Source organism: Tachypleus tridentatus, chromosome 4 (genome assembly GCF_004210375.1).
Source record: "Tachypleus tridentatus isolate NWPU-2018 chromosome 4, ASM421037v1, whole genome shotgun sequence".
Taxonomy (NCBI): domain Eukaryota; kingdom Metazoa; phylum Arthropoda; class Merostomata; order Xiphosura; family Limulidae; genus Tachypleus; species Tachypleus tridentatus.
This window is the reverse complement of record NC_134828.1, coordinates 119,550,933-119,576,483: the sequence shown is the minus strand read 5'-3', so window position 1 is coordinate 119,576,483 and position 25,551 is coordinate 119,550,933. Positions and strand designations below refer to the sequence as shown.

General features: G+C 34.5%; 1 protein-coding gene across 2 annotated transcripts in view; it reads left to right on the top strand.

Annotated features, from left to right (window-relative positions):
• Window positions 1-25,551, top strand: part of LOC143249954 (cell adhesion molecule 3-like) — a 280,187-nt gene that overhangs the window by 197,572 nt on the left and 57,064 nt on the right. The window contains exons 2-3 of one of the 2 annotated variants that reach the window (XM_076500590.1): window positions 13,749-13,800; window positions 15,749-15,963. In XM_076500590.1, the coding sequence (XP_076356705.1) occupies window positions 15,781-15,963 (183 nt within the window). In that variant the 5' untranslated portion in view covers window positions 13,749-13,800; window positions 15,749-15,780. The remainder of the gene's footprint in view (window positions 1-13,748; window positions 13,801-15,748; window positions 15,964-25,551) is intronic. The other variant, XM_076500589.1, reaches the window with a different exon arrangement.

Below are 25,551 nucleotides of genomic sequence, written 5' to 3'. Positions count from 1 at the left end.
TATACAATGTATCGCTAGGCTCTCACACGCTCTTCACAAAATATAGTTAAAGTCAACTGTGTTATACAATATATCGCTAGGCTCTCACACGCTCTTCACAAAATATAGTTAAAGTCAACTGTGTTATACAATATATCGCTAGGCTTTCACACGCTCTTCACAAAATATAGTTAAAGTCAACTGTGTTATACAATATATCATCGCTAGGCTTTCACACGCTCTTCACAAAATATAGTTAAAGTCAACTGTGTTATACAATATATCGCTAGGCTCTCACACGCTCTTCACAAAATATAGTTAAAGTCAACTGTGTTATACAATGTATCGCTAGGCTCTCACACGCTCTTCACAAAATATAGTTAAAGTCAACTGTGTTATACAATATATCGCTAGGCTCTCACACGCTCTTCACAAAATATAGTTAAAGTCAACTGTGTTATACAATGTATCGCTAGGCTCTCACACGCTCTTCACAAAATATAGTTAAAGTCAACTGTGTTATACAATATATCGCTAGGCTCTCACACGCTCTTCACAAAATATAGTTAAAGTCAACTGTGTTATACAATATATCGCTAGGCTCTCACACGCTCTTCACAAAATATAGTTAAAGTCAACTGTGTTATACAATATATCGCTAGGCTCTCACACGCTCTTCACAAAATATAGTTAAAGTCAACTGTGTTATACAATATATCGCTAGGCTCTCACACGCTCTTCACAAAATATAGTTAAAGTCAACTGTGTTATACAATATATCGCTAGGCTTTCACACGCTCTTCACAAAATATAGTTAAAGTCAACTGTGTTATACAATATATCGCTAGGCTCTCACACGCTCTTCACAAAATATAGTTAAAGTCAACTGTGTTATACAATATATCGCTAGGCTCTCACACGCTCTTCACAAAATATAGTTAAAGTCAACTGTGTTATACAATATATCGCTAGGCTCTCACACGCTCTTCACAAAATATAGTTAAAGTCAACTGTGTTATACAATATATCGCTACTGTGTTTCATAAAATATAGTTAAAGTCAACTGTGTAGGCTATCGCTAGGCTCTCACACGCTCTTCACAAAATATAGTTAAAGTCAACTGTGTTATACAATATATCGCTAGGCTCTCACACGCTCTTCACAAAATATAGTTAAAGTCAACTGTGTTATACAATGTATCGCTAGGCTCTCACACGCTCTTCACAAAATATAGTTAAAGTCAACTGTGTTATACAATATATCGCTAGGCTCTCACACGCTCTTCACAAAATATAGTTAAAGTCAACTGTGTTATACAATATATCGCTAGGCTCTCACACGCTCTTCACAAAATATAGTTAAAGTCAACTGTGTTATACAATATATCGCTAGGCTCTCACACGCTCTTCACAAAATATAGTTAAAGTCAACTGTGTTATACAATATATCGCTAGGCTCTCACACGCTCTTCACAAAATATAGTTAAAGTCAACTGTGTTATACAATATATCGCTAGGCTCTCACACGCTCTTCACAAAATATAGTTAAAGTCAACTGTGTTATACAATATATCGCTAGGCTCTCACACGCTCTTCACAAAATATAGTTAAAGTCAACTGTGTTATACAATATATCGCTAGGCTCTCACACGCTCTTCACAAAATATAGTTAAAGTCAACTGTGTTATACAATATATCGCTAGGCTCTCACACGCTCTTCACAAAATATAGTTAAAGTCAACTGTGTTATACAATATATCGCTAGGCTCTCACACGCTCTTCACAAAATATAGTTAAAGTCAACTGTGTTATACAATATATCGCTAGGCTCTCACACGCTCTTCACAAAATATAGTTAAAGTCAACTGTGTTATACAATATATCGCTAGGCTCTCACACGCTCTTCACAAAATATAGTTAAAGTCAACTGTGTTATACAATATATCGCTAGGCTATCATACGCTATTCACAAAATATAGTTAAAGTCAATTGTGTTATACAATATATCGCTAGGCTCTCACACGCTCTTCACAAAATATAGTTAAAGTCAACTGTGTTATACAATGTATCGCTAGGCTCTCACACGCTCTTCACAAAATATAGTTAAAGTCAACTGTGTTATACAATATATCGCTAGGCTCTCACACGCTCTTCACAAAATATAGTTAAAGTCAACTGTGTTATACAATATATCGCTAGGCTCTCACACGCTCTTCACAAAATATAGTTAAAGTCAACTGTGTTATACAATATATCATCGCTAGGCTTTCACACGCTCTTCACAAAATATAGTTAAAGTCAACTGTGTTATACAATATATCATCGCTAGGCTTTCACACGCTCTTCACAAAATATAGTTAAAGTCAACTGTGTTATACAATATATCGCTAGGCTCTCACACGCTCTTCACAAAATATAGTTAAAGTCAACTGTGTTATACAATGTATCGCTAGGCTCTCACACGCTCTTCACAAAATATAGTTAAAGTCAACTGTGTTATACAATATATCGCTAGGCTCTCACACGCTCTTCACAAAATATAGTTAAAGTCAACTGTGTTATACAATATATCATTGCTAGTCTTTCACACGCTCTTCACAAAATATAGTTAAAGTCAACTGTGTTATACAATATATCATCGCTAGGCTTTCACACGCTCTTCATAAAATATAGTTAAAGTCAACTGTGTTATACAATATATCGCTAGGCTCTCACACGCTCTTCACAAAATATAGTTAAAGTCAACTGTGTTATACAATATATCGCTAGGCTCTCACACGCTCTTCACAAAATATAGTTAAAGTCAACTGTGTTATACAATATATCGCTAGGCTCTCACACGCTCTTCACAAAATATAGTTAAAGTCAACTGTGTTATACAATGTATCGCTAGGCTCTCACACGCTCTTCACAAAATATAGTTAAAGTCAACTGTGTTATACAATATATCGCTAGGCTCTCACACGCTCTTCACAAAATATAGTTAAAGTCAACTGTGTTATACAATATATCGCTAGGCTCTCACACGCTCTTCACAAAATATAGTTAAAGTCAACTGTGTTATACAATATATCGCTAGGCTCTCACACGCTCTTCACAAAATATAGTTAAAGTCAACTGTGTTATACAATATATCGCTAGGCTCTCACACGCTCTTCATAAAATATAGTTAAAGTCAACTGTGTTATACAATATATCGCTAGGCTCTCACACGCTCTTCACAAAATATAGTTAAAGTCAACTGTGTTATACAATATATCGCTAGGCTCTCACACGCTCTTCACAAAATATAGTTAAAGTCAACTGTGTTATACAATGTATCGCTAGGCTCTCACACACGCTCTTCATAAAATATAGTTAAAGTCAACTGTGTTATACAATATCATCGCTAGGCTCTCACACGCTCTTCACAAAATATAGTTAAAGTCAACTGTGTTATACAATGTATCGCTAGGCTCTCACACGCTCTTCACAAAATATAGTTAAAGTCAACTGTGTTATACAATATATCGCTAGGCTCTCACACGCTCTTCACAAAATATAGTTAAAGTCAACTGTGTTATACAATATATCGCTAGGCTCTCACACGCTCTTCACAAAATATAGTTAAAGTCAACTGTGTTATACAATATATCATCGCTAGGCTTTCACACGCTCTTCACAAAATATAGTTAAAGTCAACTGTGTTATACAATATATCGCTAGGCTCTCACACGCTCTTCACAAAATATAGTTAAAGTCAACTGTGTTATACAATATATCGCTAGGCTCTCACACGCTCTTCACAAAATATAGTTAAAGTCAACTGTGTTATACAATATATCGCTAGGCTCTCACACGCTCTTCACAAAATATAGTTAAAGTCAACTGTGTTATACAATATATCATCGCTAGGCTTTCACACGCTCTTCACAAAATATAGTTAAAGTCAACTGTGTTATACAATATATCATCGCTAGGCTTTCACACGCTCTTCACAAAATATAGTTAAAGTCAACTGTGTTATACAATATATCGCTAGGCTCTCACACACTCTTCACAAAATATAGTTAAAGTCAACTGTGTTATACAATGTATCGCTAGGCTCTCACACGCTCTTCACAAAATATAGTTAAAGTCAACTGTGTTATACAATATATCGCTAGGCTCTCACACGCTCTTCACAAAATATAGTTAAAGTCAACTGTGTTATACAATATATCGCTAGGCTCTCACACACTCTTCACAAAATATAGTTAAAGTCAACTGTGTTATACAATATATCGCTAGGCTCTCACACGCTCTTCACAAAATATAGTTAAAGTCAACTGTGTTATACAATATATCGCTAGGCTCTCACACGCTCTTCACAAAATATAGTTAAAGTCAACTGTGTTATACAATATATCGCTAGGCTCTCACACGCTCTTCACAAAATATAGTTAAAGTCAACTGTGTTATACAATATATCGCTAGGCTCTCACACGCTCTTCACAAAATATAGTTAAAGTCAACTGTGTTATACAATATATCGCTAGGCTCTCACACGCTCTTCACAAAATATAGTTAAAGTCAACTGTGTTATACAATATATCGCTAGGCTCTCACACGCTCTTCACAAAATATAGTTAAAGTCAACTGTGTTATACAATGTATCGCTAGGCTCTCACACGCTCTTCACAAAATATAGTTAAAGTCAACTGTGTTATACAATATATCGCTAGGCTCTCACACGCTCTTCACAAAATATAGTTAAAGTCAACTGTGTTATACAATATATCGCTAGGCTCTCACACGCTCTTCACAAAATATAGTTAAAGTCAACTGTGTTATACAATATATCGCTAGGCTCTCACACGCTCTTCACAAAATATAGTTAAAGTCAACTGTGTTATACAATATATCGCTAGGCTCTCACACGCTCTTCACAAAATATAGTTAAAGTCAACTGTGTTATACAATATATCGCTAGGCTCTCACACGCTCTTCACAAAATATAGTTAAAGTCAACTGTGTTATACAATATATCGCTAGGCTCTCACACGCTCTTCACAAAATATAGTTAAAGTCAACTGTGTTATACAATATATCGCTAGGCTCTCACACGCTCTTCACAAAATATAGTTAAAGTCAACTGTGTTATACAATATATCGCTAGGCTCTCACACGCTCTTCACAAAATATAGTTAAAGTCAACTGTGTTATACAATATATCGCTAGGCTTTCACACGCTCTTCACAAAATATAGTTAAAGTCAACTGTGTTATACAATATATCGCTAGGCTCTCACACGCTCTTCACAAAATATAGTTAAAGTCAACTGTGTTATACAATATATCGCTAGGCTCTCACACGCTCTTCACAAAATATAGTTAAAGTCAACTGTGTTATACAATATATCGCTAGGCTCTCACACGCTCTTCACAAAATATAGTTAAAGTCAACTGTGTTATACAATATATCGCTAGGCTCTCACACGCTCTTCACAAAATATAGTTAAAGTCAACTGTGTTATACAATATATCGCTAGGCTCTCACACGCTCTTCACAAAATATAGTTAAAGTCAACTGTGTTATACAATATATCGCTAGGCTCTCACACGCTCTTCACAAAATATAGTTAAAGTCAACTGTGTTATACAATATATCGCTAGGCTCTCACACGCTCTTCACAAAATATAGTTAAAGTCAACTGTGTTATACAATGTATCGCTAGGCTCTCACACGCTCTTCACAAAATATAGTTAAAGTCAACTGTGTTATACAATATATCGCTAGGCTCTCACACGCTCTTCACAAAATATAGTTAAAGTCAACTGTGTTATACAATATATCGCTAGGCTCTCACACGCTCTTCACAAAATATAGTTAAAGTCAACTGTGTTATACAATATATCGCTAGGCTCTCACACGCTCTTCACAAAATATAGTTAAAGTCAACTGTGTTATACAATGTATCGCTAGGCTCTCTCACACGCTCTTCACAAAATATAGTTAAAGTCAACTGTGTTATACAATATATCGCTAGGCTCTCACACGCTCTTCACAAAATATAGTTAAAGTCAACTGTGTTATACAATATATCGCTAGGCTCTCACACGCTCTTCACAAAATATAGTTAAAGTCAACTGTGTTATACAATATATCATCTAGGCTATCACACGCTCTTCACAAAATATAGTTAAAGTCAACTGTGTTATACAATATATCGCTAGGCTCTCACACGCTCTTCACAAAATATAGTTAAAGTCAACTGTGTTATACAATATATCGCTAGGCTCTCACACGCTCTTCACAAAATATAGTTAAAGTCAACTGTGTTATACAATATATCATCGCTAGACTTTCACACGCTCTTCACAAAATATAGTTAAAGTCAACTGTGTTATACAATATATCATCGCTAGGCTTTCACACGCTCTTCACAAAATATAGTTAAAGTCAACTGTGTTATACAATATATCGCTAGGCTCTCACACGCTCTTCACAAAATATAGTTAAAGTCAACTGTGTTATACAATGTATCGCTAGGCTCTCACACGCTCTTCATAAAATATAGTTAAAGTCAACTGTGTTATACAATATATCGCTAGGCTCTCACACGCTCTTCACAAAATATAGTTAAAGTCAACTGTGTTATACAATATATCGCTAGGCTCTCTCACACGCTCTTCACAAAATATAGTTAAAGTCAACTGTGTTATACAATATATCATCGCTAGGCTTTCACACGCTCTTCACAAAATATAGTTAAAGTCAACTGTGTTATACAATATATCATCGCTAGGCTTTCACACGCTCTTCACAAAATATAGTTAAAGTCAACTGTGTTATACAATATATCGCTAGGCTCTCACACGCTCTTCACAAAATATAGTTAAAGTCAACTGTGTTATACAATATATCGCTAGGCTCTCACACGCTCTTCACAAAATATAGTTAAAGTCAACTGTGTTATACAATATATCGCTAGGCTCTCACACGCTCTTCACAAAATATAGTTAAAGTCAACTGTGTTATACAATGTATCGCTAGGCTCTCACACGCTCTTCACAAAATATAGTTAAAGTCAACTGTGTTATACAATATATCGCTAGGCTCTCACACGCTCTTCACAAAATATAGTTAAAGTCAACTGTGTTATACAATATATCGCTAGGCTCTCACACGCTCTTCACAAAATATAGTTAAAGTCAACTGTGTTATACAATATATCGCTAGGCTCTCACACGCTCTTCACAAAATATAGTTAAAGTCAACTGTGTTATACAATATATCATCGCTAGACTTTCACACGCTCTTCACAAAATATAGTTAAAGTCAACTGTGTTATACAATATATCATCGCTAGGCTTTCACACGCTCTTCACAAAATATAGTTAAAGTCAACTGTGTTATACAATATATCGCTAGGCTCTCACACACTCTTCACAAAATATAGTTAAAGTCAACTGTGTTATACAATGTATCGCTAGGCTCTCACACGCTCTTCACAAAATATAGTTAAAGTCAACTGTGTTATACAATATATCGCTAGGCTCTCACACGCTCTTCACAAAATATAGTTAAAGTCAACTGTGTTATACAATGTATCGCTAGGCTCTCACACGCTCTTCACAAAATATAGTTAAAGTCAACTGTGTTATACAATATATCATCGCTAGACTTTCACACGCTCTTCAGAAAATATAGTTAAAGTCAACTGTGTTATACAATATATCATCGCTAGGCTTTCACACGCTCTTCACAAAATATAGTTAAAGTCAACTGTGTTATACAATATATCGCTAGGCTCTCACACGCTCTTCACAAAATATAGTTAAAGTCAACTGTGTTATACAATATATCGCTAGGCTCTCACACGCTCTTCACAAAATATAGTTAAAGTCAACTGTGTTATACAATGTATCGCTAGGCTCTCACACGCTCTTCATAAAATATAGTTAAAGTCAACTGTGTTATACAATATATCGCTAGGCTCTCACACGCTCTTCACAAAATATAGTTAAAGTCAACTGTGTTATACAATATATCGCTAGGCTCTCACACGCTCTTCACAAAATATAGTTAAAGTCAACTGTGTTATACAATATATCGCTAGGCTCTCACACGCTCTTCACAAAATATAGTTAAAGTCAACTGTGTTATACAATGTATCGCTAGGCTCTCACACGCTCTTCACAAAATATAGTTAAAGTCAACTGTGTAATACAATATATCGCTAGGCTTTCACACGCTCTTCACAAAATATAGTTAAAGTCAACTGTGTTATACAATGTATCGCTAGGCTCTCACACGCTCTTCACAAAATATAGTTAAAGTCAACTGTGTTATACAATATATCGCTAGGCTCTCACACGCTCTTCACAAAATATAGTTAAAGTCAACTGTGTTATACAATATATCATCGCTAGGCTCTCACACGCTCTTCAGAAAATATAGTTAAAGTCAACTGTGTTATACAATATATCGCTAGGCTCTCACACGCTCTTCACAAAATATAGTTAAAGTCAACTGTGTTATACAATATATCGCTAGGCTCTCACACGCTCTTCACAAAATATAGTTAAAGTCAACTGTGTTATACAATATATCGCTAGGCTCTCACACGCTCTTCACAAAATATAGTTAAAGTCAACTGTGTTATACAATATATCGCTAGGCTCTCACACGCTCTTCACAAAATATAGTTAAAGTCAACTGTGTTATACAATATATCATCGCTAGGCTCTCACACGCTCTTCACAAAATATAGTTAAAGTCAACTGTGTTATACAATATATCGCTAGGCTCTCACACGCTCTTCACAAAATATAGTTAAAGTCAACTGTGTTATACAATATATCGCTAGACTCTCATACGATCTTCAGAAAATATAGTTAAAGTCAACTGTGTTATACAATATATCGCTAGGCTCTCACACGCTCTTCACAAAATATAGTTAAAGTCAACTGTGTTATACAATATATCGCTAGGCTCTCACACGCTCTTCACAAAATATAGTTAAAGTCAACTGTGTTATACAATATATCATTGCTAGACTTCACACGCTCTTCAGAAAATATAGTTAAAGCCAACTGAGTTATACAATATATCATCGCTAGGCTTTCACACGCTCTTCACAAAATATAGTTAAAACCAACTGTGTTATACAATATATCGCTAGGCTCTCACACACTCTTCACAAAATATAGTTAAAGTCAACTGTGTTATACAATGTATCGCTAGGCTCTCACACGCTCTTCATAAAATATAGTTAAAGTCAACTGTGTTATACAATATATCGCTAGGCTCTCACACGCTCTTCACAAAATATAGTTAAAGTCAACTGTGTTATACAATGTATCGCTAGGCTCTCTCTCACACGCTCTTCATAAAATATAGTTAAAGTCAACTGTGTTATACAATATATCGCTAGGCTCTCACACGCTCTTCACAAAATATAGTTAAAGTCAACTGTGTTATACAATGTATCGCTAGGCTCTCACACGCTCTTCACAAAATATAGTTAAAGTCAACTGTGTTATACAATGTATCGCTAGGCTCTCTCTCACACGCTCTTTATAAAATATAGTTAAAGTCAACTGTGTTATACAATATATCGCTAGGCTCTCACACGCTCTTCACAAAATATAGTTAAAGTCAATTGTGTAATACAATATATCGCTAGGCTCTCACACACTCTTCACAAAATATAGTTAAAGTCAACTGTGTTATACAATGTATCGCTAGGCTCTCACACGCTCTTCATAAAATATAGTTAAAGTCAACTGTGTTATACAATGTATCGCTAGGCTCTCACACGCTCTTCATAAAATATAGTTAAAGTCAACTGTGTTATACAATATATCGCTAGGCTCTCACACGCTCTTCACAAAATATAGTTAAAGTCAACTGTGTTATACAATGTATCGCTAGGCTCTCTCACACGCTCTTCATAAAATATAGTTAAAGTCAACTGTGTTATACAATATATCGCTAGGCTCTCACACGCTCTTCACAAAATATAGTTAAAGTCAACTGTGTTATACAATGTATCGCTAGGCTCTCACACGCTCTTCACAAAATATAGTTAAAGTCAACTGTGTTATACAATGTATCGCTAGGCTCTCTCACACGCTCTTCATAAAATATAGTTAAAGTCAACTGTGTTATACAATATATCGCTAGGCTCTCACACGCTCTTCACAAAATATAGTTAAAGTCAACTGTGTTATACAATATATCGCTAGGCTCTCACACGCTCTTCACAAAATATAGTTAAAGTCAACTGTGTTATACAATGTATCGCTAGGCTCTCACACGCTCTTCATAAAATACAGTTAAAGCCAACTGTGCTATACAATGTATCGCTAGGCTCTCACACGCTCTTCATAAAATATAGTTAAAGTCAACTGTGTTATACAATGTATCGCTAGGCTCTCACACACTCTTCACAAAATATAGTTAAAGTCAACTGTGTTATACAATGTATCGCTAGGCTTACAGACGCTCTTCACAAAATATAGTTAAAGTCAATTGTGTAACACAATATATCGCTAGGCTTTCACACACTCTTCACAAAATATAGTTAAAGTCAACTGTGCTATACAATGTATCGCTTGGCTCTCTATCACACGCTCTTCATAAAATATAGTTAAAGTCAACTGTGCTATGCAATGTATCGCTAGGCTCTCACACGCTCTTCATAAAATATAGTTAAAGTCAACTGTGTTATACAATATATCATCGCTAGGCTCTCACACGCTCTTCAGAAAATATAGTTAAAGCCAAGTGTGTTATACAGTATATTGCTAGGCTCTTACACGCTCTTCACAAAATATAGTTAAAGTCAACTGTGGTATACAATGTATCGCTTGGCTCTCTCTCACACGCTCTTCATAAAATATAGTTAAAGTCAACTGTGTTATACAATATATCGCTAGGCTCTCACACGCTCTTCACAAAATATAGTTAAAGTCAACTGTGTTATACAATGTATCGCTAGGCTCTCACACGCTCTTCACAAAATATAGTTAAAGTCAACTGTGTTATACAATATATCATCGCTAGGCTATCACACACTCTTCACAAAATATTGTTAAAGTCAACTGTGTTATACAATGTATCGCTAGGCTCTCACACACCCTTCATAAAATACAGTTAAAGCCAACAGTGTTATACAATATATTGCTAGGCCCTCACACGGTCTTCACAAAATATAGTTAAAGTCAACTGTGTTATACAATATATCATCGCTAGACTTTCACACGCTCTTCAGAAAATATAGTTAAAGCCAACTGAGTTATACAATATATCATCGCTTGGCTTTCACACGCTCTTCACAAAATATAGTTAAAACCAACTGTGTTATACAATATATCGCTAGGCTCTCACACACTCTTCACAAAATATAGTTAAAGTCAACTGTGTTATACAATGTATCGCTAGGCTCTCACACGCTCTTCATAAAATATAGTTAAAGTCAACTGTGTTATACAATGTATCGCTAGGCTCTCACACGCTCTTCATAAAATATAGTTAAAGTCAACTGTGTTATACAATATATCGCTAGGCTCTCACACGCTCTTCACAAAATATAGTTAAAGTCAACTGTGTTATACAATGTATCATCTTTAGGCTTTCACACGCTCTTCACAAAATATAGTTAAAACCAACTGTGTAACACAATATATCGCTAGGCTTTCACACACTCTTCACAAAATATAGTTAAAGTCAACTGTGTTATACAATGTATCGCTAGGCTCTCTCTCACACGCTCTTTATAAAATATAGTTAAAGTCAACTGTGTTATACAATATATCATCTTTAGGCTTTCACACGCTCTTCACAAAATATAGTTAAAACCAACTGTGTAACACAATATATCGCTAGGCTTTCACACACTCTTCACAAAATATAGTTAAAGTCAACTGTGTTATACAATGTATCGCTAGGCTCTCACACGCTCTTCATAAAATATAGTTAAAGTCAACTGTGTTATACAATATATCGCTAGGCTCTCACACGCTCTTCACAAAATATAGTTAAAGTCAACTGTGTTATACAATGTATCGCTAGGTTCTCACACGCTCTTCACAAAATATAGTTAAAGTCAACTGTGTTATACAATGTATCGCTAGGCTCTCTCACACGCTCTTCATAAAATATAGTTAAAGTCAACTGTGTTATACAATATATCGCTAGGCTCTCACACGCTCTTCACAAAATATAGTTAAAGTCAACTGTGTTATACAATGTATCGCTAGGCTCTCACACGCTCTTCACAAAATATAGTTAAAGTCAACTGTGTTATACAATGTATCGCTAGGCTCTCACACGCTCTTCATAAAATATAGTTAAAGTCAACTGTGCTATACAATGTATCGCTAGGCTCTCACACGCTCTTCATAAAATATAGTTAAAGTCAACTGTGTTATACAATATATCGCTAGGCTCTCACACGCTCTTCACAAAATATAGTTAAAGTCAACTGTGTTATACAATATATCATCTTTAGGCTTTCACACGCTCTTCACAAAATATAGTTAAAACCAACTGTGTAACACAATATATCGCTAGGCTTTCACACACTCTTCACAAAATATAGTTAAAGTCAACTGTGTTATACAATGTATCGCTAGGCTCTCTCTCACACGCTCTTTATAAAATATAGTTAAAGTCAACTGTGTTATACAATATATCGCTAGGCTCTCACACGCTCTTCACAAAATATAGTTAAAGTCAACTGTGTTATACAATGTATCGCTAGGCTCTCAGACGCTCTTCACAAAATATAGTTAAAGTCAACTGTGCTATACAATGTATCGCTAGGCTCTCTCTCACACGCTCTTTATAAAATATAGTTAAAGTCAACTGTGTTATACAATATATCGCTAGGCTCTCACACGCTCTTCACAAAATATAGTTAAAGTCAACTGTGTTATACAATGTATCGCTAGGCTCTCAGACGCTCTTCACAAAATATAGTTAAAGTCAACTGTGTTATACAATGTATCGCTAGGCTCTCACACGCTCTTCATAAAATACAGTTAAAGCCAACTGTGCTATACAATGTATCGCTAGGCTCTCTCACGCTCTTCATAAAATATAGTTAAAATTAACTGTGTTATACAATGTATCGCTAGGCTCTCACACGCTCTTCACAAAATATAGTTAAAGTCAACTGTGTTATACAATATATCATCGCTAGACTTTCACACGCTTTTCAGATATTATAGTTAAAGCCAACTGAGTTATACAATATATCATCGTTAGGCTTTCTCACGCTCTTCACAAAATATAGTTAAAACCAACTGTGTTATACAATATATCGCTAGGCTTTCACACACTCTTCACAAAATATAGTTAAAGTCAACTGTGCTATACAATATATTGCTAGGCTCTCACACGCTCTTCACAAAATATAGTTAAAGTCAACTGTGTTATACAATGTATCGCTAGGCTCTCACACGCTCTTCACAAAAGTCAAGTGGATATTAAAACATGGATTTTGATGTTAAGTTTTTCTTCATATTACCAAGAAAACTGGGCCTAATTATATCGCAAAATTTATTGACAGAACACTTGATAATCTTGACTGTCGTAATCCCAACCTGGAGAAACCGATCGATAAATTTATTTATTTGTTTATTTTTTTGAAGTTAAAATCATAGGGAGAGAAAATAATACAATGAAAAGTGCTGTATTTAGTGACAAACAAAAGTAACCTATGTTCTTATACGAAATTATGTTTATTTTACTTTCCTTTATTTAACGGTTTTATTTCATATATTTTTCTTTACTACTTAGCGATTAGCGTTCACTTTTGATGCTGTAACACATACCTATTTGCCTGACGATGGTAAGTAAATCTATCAGAACGCAGACTTTTTAAAAACATGTTTTATCTCGTAAAGAATACTTTAATTTTATAGCAATGATTGTCTGCCACCATTTTGTTTTATAGCAAAATAATAAACATCAAGCTATGAATATAAAACTACCCTTAAACAGCACACGGACACATCTAGTTTTACAATATCTAAAACAGCAAACGGACACATCTAGTTTAACAATATCTTAAACAGCACACTGACTCATCTAGTTTAACAATATCTACGGAGACACATACATTGAGGTTAATTGGAATGTTTCGGCTCAACTTTATGGCAGTGTTGTAACCCGTGTATCAATCATAGCTCTACTCTGCACTGTCACTATATTACTTCCGGGTGTGAATCTCAGGGTAAAGTTCAGATGGTAGGGGTATGTCACTAAAGGTTTTTCTTAGCAGACTCAGTATGTCAGATGGTAGGGGTATGTCACTAAAGGTTTTTCTTAGCAGACTCAGTATGTCAGATGGTAGGGGTATGTCACTAAAGCAAATAGTGAAAACAATGGAAGAGAGAGTACATTGATCATATACATAATTTACCGGATTGGTTAGTTTTATAGATAGATGGAATATTAAATAATATAACTATTACATGGCTACACAAAGATGGCTTCATTATCATAAAGAATCGTGGGAACTGTTTTTAGTTCTTGTAGGTTACGTGAAACCATCTTTCTTGATTATTCCGTGATAAACATCTGAAGCCACACTAAAGATAGTTTTGAAATAAATCACATCTTTTGTCTTATTGTAATAAACACTCTAACAAAAGTGTATGAACATATTCGTAAATGTTTAGGCAAAGTAAACTGGAACTTGATAAAGGACGAGAAGCATCGATATGTTTGACGTATCTTGGTAGGAAAATCCAAAAGAAATAGCCCTCCAACGGAACTTATACTGCTAGAAACCAAGTTTCGATACCCATGGTGGGCACAGCACAGATAGCCCTTTATGCTTAATAACAAACAAGAACAATAAAAAATTGAAACTGTTTTCCATTGAAATTGTATCCTCATACATGTGAAATAATTAATATTGATATTAAACTACTTGTGAAACTATGTATGTTCGTACAAAACCATTTATAAAATTATATATATATGTATTTATACAAAAAATACCATTATATATATTCTGGATAACCAAGATATATCTCAAACATAGAAACATGCTTTGAGATAAAATTTGGTATCGGTAGTAATCTACTCTTAATCACCGAAATACGTAAAACTAATTGATTTTATCATTACTTTAAGAACTATACAAATTTATTTAGTTACAACAATGGTCATCTTTTTAATTTAAATCTATTTGAGGTGTCTGTGCGCTAGCCATCCCTAATTTAACAGTGAGAGACGAGACAGAAGGCAGCCAATCAGCGCCACCTATCAACAAATATTGGGCTAATTTATCAACAACGAATAATTGGATCGAGTGTCTTATTAGAACACGCTCCTGGCTGAAAGGGAGAGCATGTTCGGTGACGCAGATTCGAACCCATATCAGTCTATCTGCTCCGTCCACCGATGGGAACCGAACCGTAGGTTTTAAAGTTGTAAGTCCCTAAAGTTACCGCTGTCTCACCAGAGGACAACGTCAACGGAAGATCAAACTGCGGAGTTTGGTATATTTACAGTTTTGAACAAGTGTATTGTACACCTGTAATCAACCACATGTTTATATATGTTTCTTTATGTGTGTTGGGGTGAGAGGATATAGCAGTTAGTTTCTGGAGTGTTTTATTTACCAGTTGTTTTATCTGGTACTTATCAGCTAGTTGCAGAGAGACAGGAATTTACATATTTTTTATTTATTTATTTTTAATTTATTAAACTTTAAAAGTAACGACATTCTCAGTTTTATTGAGCTGGTGTCATGTTTACTGACCCTTGTTTGCTGGTTTTGTTCCCAGCCATCTCTCCTGCCACCCCTTTACGGTTAGTGATGTTAGACGTTCCATCACCGACTGTCGTGGGTCAAGAGGTGGAGCTCACATGCAGTTTTGACCTGAACGGTGACACTCTGTACTCGGTGAAGTGGTACAAGGACGACGTCGAATTTTATCGTTACGTTCCTAACGACTGGCCTCCCGGGCAGTTTCTTCCGCTTGGTGGCGTCAGAGTTGACGTAAGTATAAGTTTATGTGTTTTCTTATAGCAAAGCCACATCGGGCTATATGCTGAGCCCACCGAGGGAAATCGAACCCCTGATTTTAGCATTGTAAATCCGTAGACATACCGCTGTATTAGCGGGGGGCCGTAAGTATAACTCACACAGTCTTAGCTTTAGGTTTTTGCGTTCCATCTTTTTCAAAATTGAATATTATATTAGGATTTTAATCGTTCGAATATGTTAAATATTTTTCTTGAGAAGTGAAAACTGAGGTCGGGTGGCAACACAGACATGGGTTTGGGGATAAGGTTTCACTCAATTTAAATTTTCCTTTATTAAAAACGAATCTCTTACATTTAAAATCTTCATTATTAAACCACTTAAAACAAGTTTCTCGTCCTAAATGTTGAATAAGATAAAAAAAGACATTTCCTTATTTATGAACTTCCAATAAAACACATTCCCTGAAAGCAGAGCCATTGGTTTCAAACGTAGTCGATTTTAGTTCTAACGTTTTTCGTAAAAATATCTATTATATTCGCAATGTTTGTACATGTATATATAATCAGATAGTTGACATTTTCACTTAACTATCTGTTGGTTATCGACAACTTATCAACTTACACATGGTCATGTTAAATCTTACTTTCTCTTTGTTACTTCTATATATTGTTTACACTGTGTATATCTTTCTTGTAGCAAAGCCACAGTGGGTTATCTGTTGTCTCCAGCGAGGGGAATCGGACCCATGATTTAGCGTAATGGGTGACCATATAGAGTGTAGTCAATCAGTTCTTTGTGGCCTTATAACTTTGTAGTTTTATACTTTAACCAATAATTTGCATTAAAAATTGTCTCGAGCCTATATCTTAAGTAAAATCGTCCACCAGTGGGTTTAATGGGATGAATGTTAAAATACGGGTTCGACACAGCGTATATTGCCTGTTACGTATCACTTATGTAACACAGCGTAGATTGCCTGTTACGTATCACTTATGTAACACAGCGTAGATTACCTGTTACGTATCACTTATGTAACACAGCGTAGATTACCTGTTACGTATCACTTATGTAACACAGCGTAGATTGCCTGTTACGTATCACTTATGTAACACAGCGTAGATTACCTGTTACGTATCACTTATGTAACACAGCGTAGATTACCTGTTACGTATCACTTATGTAACACAGCGTAGATTACCTGTTACGTATCACTTATGTAACACAGCGGAGATTACCTGTTACGTATCACTTATGTAACACAGCGGAGATTACCTGTTACGTATCACTTATCTAAAATAAACAGAAAAAAAATAAACATTATTAATTCCAAAAAGTTTTCATAAATCTTGATTCTTGGTAACAATTGACGATTATAGCAGGACGGTGCTTAACACTGTTGTTGTTGAATATAGTTTCTAAACGTTATGCCAAACGCACTTCCTTTCTTTGGAGTAGTGGCCCGGCTTGGCCAAGCGTGTTAAGGCGTACGACTCATAATTTGAGGGTGGCGGGTTCGAATCCCGCTCGCGCCAAACATGCTCGTTCTTTCAGCCGTGTGGGCGTTATAATGTGACGGTCAATCCCACTATTCGTTGGTAAAAGAGTAGACCAACAGTAGTCTTGCACTGCTAAATTATGGACGGCTAGCGCAGATAGCCCTCGAGTAGCTTTGCGCGAAATTCAAAACAAACAATTCTTTAGAGTTTTATACCTACAACAAGATTATGAGACTGAAACTCGAACAAAGGAATCGATCAAAGGTAAGCGAGATATAATGTGAGCATCAGAATGATAAATAGATTCGTGTGTCTGTTTCAAGTTTGAGGAATTCACATTTCAACTGATTTTAAAACACGAGAAACTTTTTCATTCAAAGATAGTACGTATGACGTACGTAATAAAGGCGAGAAAGATTTTCCAATTTAAAGATGACATTTGAAAAATCACAACTAAATCAGATTGTCTCTGTCTATTAGTATGTAAATTCCATGTTGTGTAAATCACTCTATATGCATTAATAACCAGAGATATTTCCTGTCAGTTTTGAGATAACCTCCGGAAGTTATTCTTAGTGATGATAATGTTTAAAACTGAGATGTCTCATCAGGTTAGCTTGGTATTTTCTGATAATACTGATATGAAATCATCGTTAGTTTTCGTATTTAGCTACTGATGTAAAGAACAGTTAAGTAAGTTATGTTATCACTTTTGGTTATTAGCGGGACTTACTGCTAAGGTTCTGTTTAACCTAGGCCAGATAAAAACACGACAGTCAAAGGTTTTAATATATTAATTATTTTCAAACAGTAAGTATCAGTTCCACTAAGTATTTTTGCAGTATAAATTAACAACAGTTGACTGGGCATACCTCAGTGATACTATGTAGGGATGTTAATCGAAGACTCCAGGGTTCGAGACATTACGTAATTTTACACGTTTCACGTTTTAGGCGCTTTACGAAAACGACATTCACCCCTTTATTTGATTCAAGGAAACCGACAAATCAAATCTCTTTTGGCGGCGGGTGCTTTTGGCATGTTTCCGTTTTTCTTGTCAGTAACACAGAATAAAGGGGGTTCGTATCTGGGTACTATGGGCTCTCTGACATGACCTCTTTCAATACGTCCACGTTCATACTAAAATCCAGTTAGTTACACTTGTATAATTAACCATTTATATATTTTGTTAATTATTGTTTTGTCTTGACGGTTTTAATTATAAACATTATAAAAACCGTTTGTAGTTTTTGAAAAAATCACCCACGTTTCTTTAACAGTGTTTGTTCCTTTAACAGAAAGTAGTTTCAGTTGTTATTTGGTTCTAGTAACCATTTTTGTTTTTATCTATAGCTTGATATTAAATAATGCCACAGCCTAATGGAGAAAACGTGACGAGGAAAGGAAATAGATAAACATCGGTAACCATAGTTTTTAAAGCTAACTTGGACGTTCTAGTCCAGTTTCGTCACTTCCGCTGTTAGTCAAGGCTTAGCATGCAGAAGCAAAATATGCCATTTTAAATAATTCTAAAGATTCTGTCTATATATTTCATAAGATCAAGTACTTGCATGTTTTCTTTCATGAAACCAATGTCTGTTAGAAATATGTTTAATTAGCTATTTGTAGTGATATTTCGTATTGTTATATTTTTTAATGCTGGTAGTGGTGGCTGTTACAAATGCAACAATCGAACACTACTCAATTGAAAAATGAAAATTAGGAAACATTATATAATGTGTTTACCCCTCCCTCTCAAAAAACTAAAAAGAAAAGGAAATCCAAATTTCGTTTGTGTAAAAGTTCCAAACTATCGATTTTCTACGAATTTACATCTGGTGTGAATTTAACTGTCACACCTTAACGATAGGCTTCAAAAAAGAAACCAACACGTTTTCCTTACGTTCAAGATCACACCAATATATAACAATACAGTTAAAAGATGTGTAATAATTCAGTTGAGAGATGTATGTAACAATACAGCTAAAATATGCATTAAAAACAACTAAAACACGTATGTAACAAAACATCTTAAAGATATATGTAATAATTCAACTAAAACATATATTACAATAGGACTAAAACACGTATGGAAAAAGTTTAGGGACAACAAGAGACATGTTGGTCCATCTCGGCTGTTTTATCGTCTAATCCAAACTAAAACTATTAAATAAAAAGTAATTAAACCTAGCTCTTATAATTCACATGTCTATCATTTTTTTAAACTCACTGAAATAAGTTTACTGCCTCTACGACATTAGTTGAAAAATAAAATTATCTTCGCTGAAGAGGGCTTCCACCTCACCTAAATCCATATTTGTGTTCCTTAGTTCTATAATTATCCTGCTAAGTGTGAATATTTGTGTTCCTTAGTTCCATAATCATCCTGCTAAGTGTGAATATTTGTGTTCCTTAGTTCTATAATTATCCTGCTAAGTGTGAAAAATGTTGATACATCAACATCATCAATTCCTGTTACAATCTTAAACACTTCAATAAGATCTCTAACTCTTCTTTTTCCAAGAGAAAGAAATGTTAAGGATCTTTATATCTCTTCATATGAAGCACCATTTTAGTCACCTACCTCTGAAAGTTTTCATATAAAGCACCATTTTAGTCACCTTCCTCTGAAAGTTTTCATATAAAGCACCATTTTAGTCACCTTCCTCTGAAAGTTTTCATATAAAGCACCATTTTAGTCACCTTCCTCTGAAAGTTTTCATATAAAGCACCATTTTAGTCACCTTCCTCTGAAAGTTTTCATATAAAGCACCATTTTAGTCACCTTCCTCTGAAAGTTTTCATATAAAGCACCATTTTAGTCACCTTCCTTTGAAAGTTTTCATATAAAGCACCATTTTAGTCACCTTCCTCTGAAAGTTTTCATATAAAGTATCATTTTAGTCACCTTCCTCTGAAAGTTTTCATATAAAGCACCATTTTAGTCACCTTCCTCTGAAAGTTTTCATATAAAGCACCATTTTAGTCACCTCCTCTGAAAGTTTTCATATAAAGCACCATTTTAGTCACCTTCCTCTGAAAGTTTTCATATAAAGTATCATTTTAGTCACCTTCCTCTGAAAGTTTTCATATAAAGCACCATTTTAGTCACCTTCCTCTGAAAGTTTTCATATAAAGCACCATTTTGGTCACCTTCCTCTGAAAGTTTTCATATAAAGCACCATTTTAGTCACCTTCCTCTGAAAGTTTTCATATAAAGCACCATTTTAGTCACCTTCCTCTGAAAGTTTTCATATAAAGCACCATTTTAGTCACCTTCCTCTGAAAGTTTTCATATAAAGCACCATTTTAGTCACCTTCCTCTGAAAGTTTTCATATAAAGTATCATTTTAGTCACCTTCCTCTGAAAGTTTTCATATAAAGCACCATTTTAGTCACCTTCCTCTGAAAGTTTTCATATAAAGCACCATTTTAGTCACCTTCCTCTGAAAGTTTTCATATAAAGCACCATTTTAGTCACCTTCCTCTGAAAGTTTTCCAATAATTCAATGTCTTTTTAAAGGTAAGGGTTCCAAGACTAAACACAATACTCCAAATGTTGCGTAATCAGTGACTTATACAATGAAATTATAACTTCTTAAGACTTGTATATGATATTTCTGTAGATACAACCTAAAATTGTATTTGCCCTACCAATAGTAACAACACTCTGTTTGGATGACTTAAAGAGGCTGATCAGCTGTTACACCAAGAATCTTTTCTTTTATGATACTGTTAGGGTTATCCTCATCCAAATTATTCTTATAATTAATGTTATGGTAACCCACTTACATTATCTTGCATTTATTATAATTAAACCCATCTACCATTTATTTGTCCAACTCACTAAATGATATAAATCCTTTTGTAAAGTAGCAGCATCCTTTTCACAGCCAATAACACCCACGATCTTAATATCATTAGCAAATTTAAGTAATTTATTGACCATTATTTTAGCTATATCATTAATGTAAGTGAAAAGAGCAATGTTCCAAAGACTGAGCTCTGATGTAACATTAATTCAGTTTGACTGAACTCCATTTATAACAACCATCTGTTTTCTTCCATCTCCTATCTAATTAGTTAACTAACACATGTACTGATAAGATTCTTTACAAGCTTGTCATGTGGCACTTTCTCATTGCTTTCTGAAAATTCAGGTACATCAAATATATATACAATTACCCTCATCTATATTTGCAGTAACATTTTCAAATCATGTCAAAAGATTTGTAGGGTAAGATTTTCCCCTGGTGGAATCATGTTGACTATCCAATAAAATTATAAACTTTACAAAGTATCTTTCATCAGACTTTCCAAAACATTTCCCACAGCTGATGTAAGACCAATAGGCCTATAATTACTGGGACAATGTATAAGTGACATTAGGTAATTTCCAATCTGTTGTCATGTGGCCCACATATATTCCTAACCCCTTTCAAACCTTTGGGGAAATGTTATCTAGCCCAGAGGTCTAATCGTTATTTAAACTTCCCAACTCATTTTAACAACCTAGAATTTATTCATTTGTCTTGTTAAACTTTGTTTCTATCTGTCAGTTGTTCAATATTAGGAATACTGTTTAAGTCTTCATTAGTAAAAACTGAAGAAGAAACAGAAGTTAATAACCTAACCATTATATAATCATAAGATACTAACCTTCCTCTGTCATCCCTCAAGGGTACTAGCCACATCTCATGTTATAATACAATCAAAACGTGTGTAACAATACAGCTAGAATAAAGCTAAACACTTATGTAAGAATACAGCTAAAACGTAAATTACAATACAGTTAAAACGTGTATAACAATACAGCTATAATATGTATTACAATGCAGATAAAACTATAATACAAGAGATAAAATATGTGTGTAACAATAGCAATACAACTAATATATATATATATATATATACGTAACAATACAACTGAAATAAATATCTACGTCACAATACAGAGAAAACATGAATATATACGTAACAATACAAAGAAAACATGTATAAATACGTAACAACACAATTAAAACATATGTATACGTAACAATACAGAGAAAACGTATATATACGTAACAATACAGAGAAAACATATATACGTAATAATACAGCTAAAATATATATACATGTAACAATACAGAGAAAACGTATATATAAGTAACAATGCAACTAAAACATATATATACGTAACAATATAGAGAAAACGTGTGTAAGGCACTTGTTTCTTTCCGCTACTTATGTGTCAATTTTCATGTTTTTGACATTCGTTATGTCCACAATTCTTTATTCATTGACAGTTGATTATATTTCACAGTTACATATATAATATGGACTTTATTTTGTAAGTGCATTTGGTTCTTTAATGAAACATGAGGAAAACAAATTTTTAACGTTACTCATTTAACTTAGTTCTATTGTACATCGGGCTGTCTGGTGTGTCCACCGAGAGGAATCGAATCCCTTATTTTAGGTTGTAAATCCAAAGGCTTACTGCTGTCTCAGCGGGGACCTGTCTGTTAAATGTAAGGGTATTGTATCTCCATGTATTATAGCGAAACTATTATAGTTTAAACTATTTTGTGCCGACACGAGTGATTTGCACAAAACATCTCCGATAGTACGTATACATAGTACTGATGTTCAATTTAATTACGGTGTTCCGATATAGTTCGTATGAACCTTATCACTTGCTATCTACCAGTCGTGCATAGTGTAAGCACGTGGATTGCTACTGGGTAAGAAACGTGTATTGTGTAACCACGATGATAAATAATACGCCAATTTTTGTTAACGTCACAAAATTTAATATCTGATTATACGTTATTAACAGCACAGGTTCGTATCAAAGTGTCTGCTACGTCAACTGCTTTATAAAGTCGCTGTCCCTTTGTGGCACAGCAGGACGTCTACACAATTATACTGCTGGAAGTCGGAGTTTGATACCCAAAGTGGAAAGAGCACACATAGCTCTTTGTGTAGCTTAGTGCTTAATAACAAACAACAATAATAAAGTGTATGTTATCCAGTCATAATACAAATTTTCATCATCATAATACTATAATAAAACTCTTGCTTACATGATACTGGAAACACTTTTTTATTATGCGAGGTACAAACCCCAACTTCGGGAAATTGTATCTCGTGTGCATGTAGAGTTGCAGTAGGGTTCACGATTTTCCCGTTTCGCTTCCGTTTCCCATCGCGAAGAACTTTATTTTTCCTCATTCTCAGGGTGTATATATGACGTCATTACTATGTCATACGCTGATTTAATGCACTGGCGCCACAGCTAGTCAGTAAAATTAATGCAAAAATTAATTTATATTGAAATTAACTTTTTCTTATATTAACTGGTAAGTTTGGTAAATTAATAAGTTTTTATATATCATCATTACATGTGTATACAGGGTGTTCGGAAAGTCACTGTGCACTTATGTATGTATATGATTACAAAACTGCACAGTGACTTTCCAAACACCCTGTAGAATCCTGTAAATAACAGGTTCGAACTTTAAATGAAACTCGGCGGCGTTTAGAGTACAAACTTCTCAACGGGCTATTTGTGTTCTGTCCATGACAGATATCAAAGCTAAACTTTTAGCGTTATAAACCTATATATTTTCCGCTAAACCACTGGGTGAGGGGTGAGGAACAGAAGAAAAAGAAATTTCGGTATTCGAAATTTTCAGGTTAAACACATTGAAATCCATAAAGTAAATACGTTACAAATTGTTACTCAACTTCTAATATTTCATTAAAATATGTAGTTATGTCTCTTATATCAAATTCATTTCTCACAGGTTAGATAAATGATACAAAGATGGATAGAGTTTGTTTGTTTGTTCTGAATTTCGCGCAAAGCTACTCAAGGGCTATCTGCGCTAACCGTCCCTAATTTAGCAGTAAGACTAGATGGAACGCAGCTAGTCATCACCACCCACCGCCAACTCTTGGGCTACTCTTTTACCAACGAACAGTGGGATTGACCGTCTCATTATAACGCTCCCATGGCTGAAACGGCGAGCATGTTTGATGTGACGGGGATTCGAACCCACGATCTTCAGATTACGATTGGAACATCTTAACCCACGTGGCCATGCCGGGCCGTAGTAAGAATGAAGTGGGATAAAAAGAGATTTCGTTGAAATAAAACATTAAACACTGCATATGTTTGTTGTTGTACGTTTTACTATTAACCCTTATTAAACATTGCATATGTTTGTTGTTGTACGTTTTACTATTAACCCTTATTAAACACTGCATATGTTTGTTGTTGTACGTTTTACTATTAACCCTTATTAAACATTGCATATGTTTGTTGTTGTACGTTTTACTATTAACCCTTATTAAACATTGCATGTGTTTGTTGTTGTACGTTTTACTATTAACCCTTATTAAACATTGCATGTGTTTGTTGTTGTACGTTTTACTATTAACCCTTATTAAGCATTGCATGTGTTTGTTGTTGTACGTTTTACTATTAACCCTTATTAAGCATTGCATGTGTTTGTTGTTGTACGTTTTACTATTAACCCTTATTAAACATTGCATGTGTTTGTTGTTGTACGTTTTACTATTAACCCTTATTAAACACTGCATGTGTTTGTTGTTGTACGTTTTACTATTAACCCTTATTAAACATTGCATGTGTGTTGTTGTACGTTTTACTATTAACCCTTATTAAACATTGCATGTGTGTTGTTATACGTTTTACTATTAACCCTTATTAAACACTGCATGTGTGTTGTTGTACGTTTTACTATTAACCCTTATTAAACACTGCATGTGTGTTGTTGTACGTTTTACTATTAACCCTTATTAAACACTGCATGTGTGTTGTTGTACGTTTTACTATTAACCCTTATTAAACACTGCATGTGTTTGTTGTTGTACGTTTTACTATTAACCCTAACGTTTCACTGAAACAACTTAAAGTATCATCTTATATAACTGTACATTTTCACTCTTTTAGTAATATACAACTTCATGATTATGAACTATTTATCTACATATAACTTTCCTATATATCACTTTTGAAGCCATTATTTAAGACACATTCTCTAATACTTCAACAAGACAAAGCTAAGAGACCGGACTTATTATGAAAATGGTT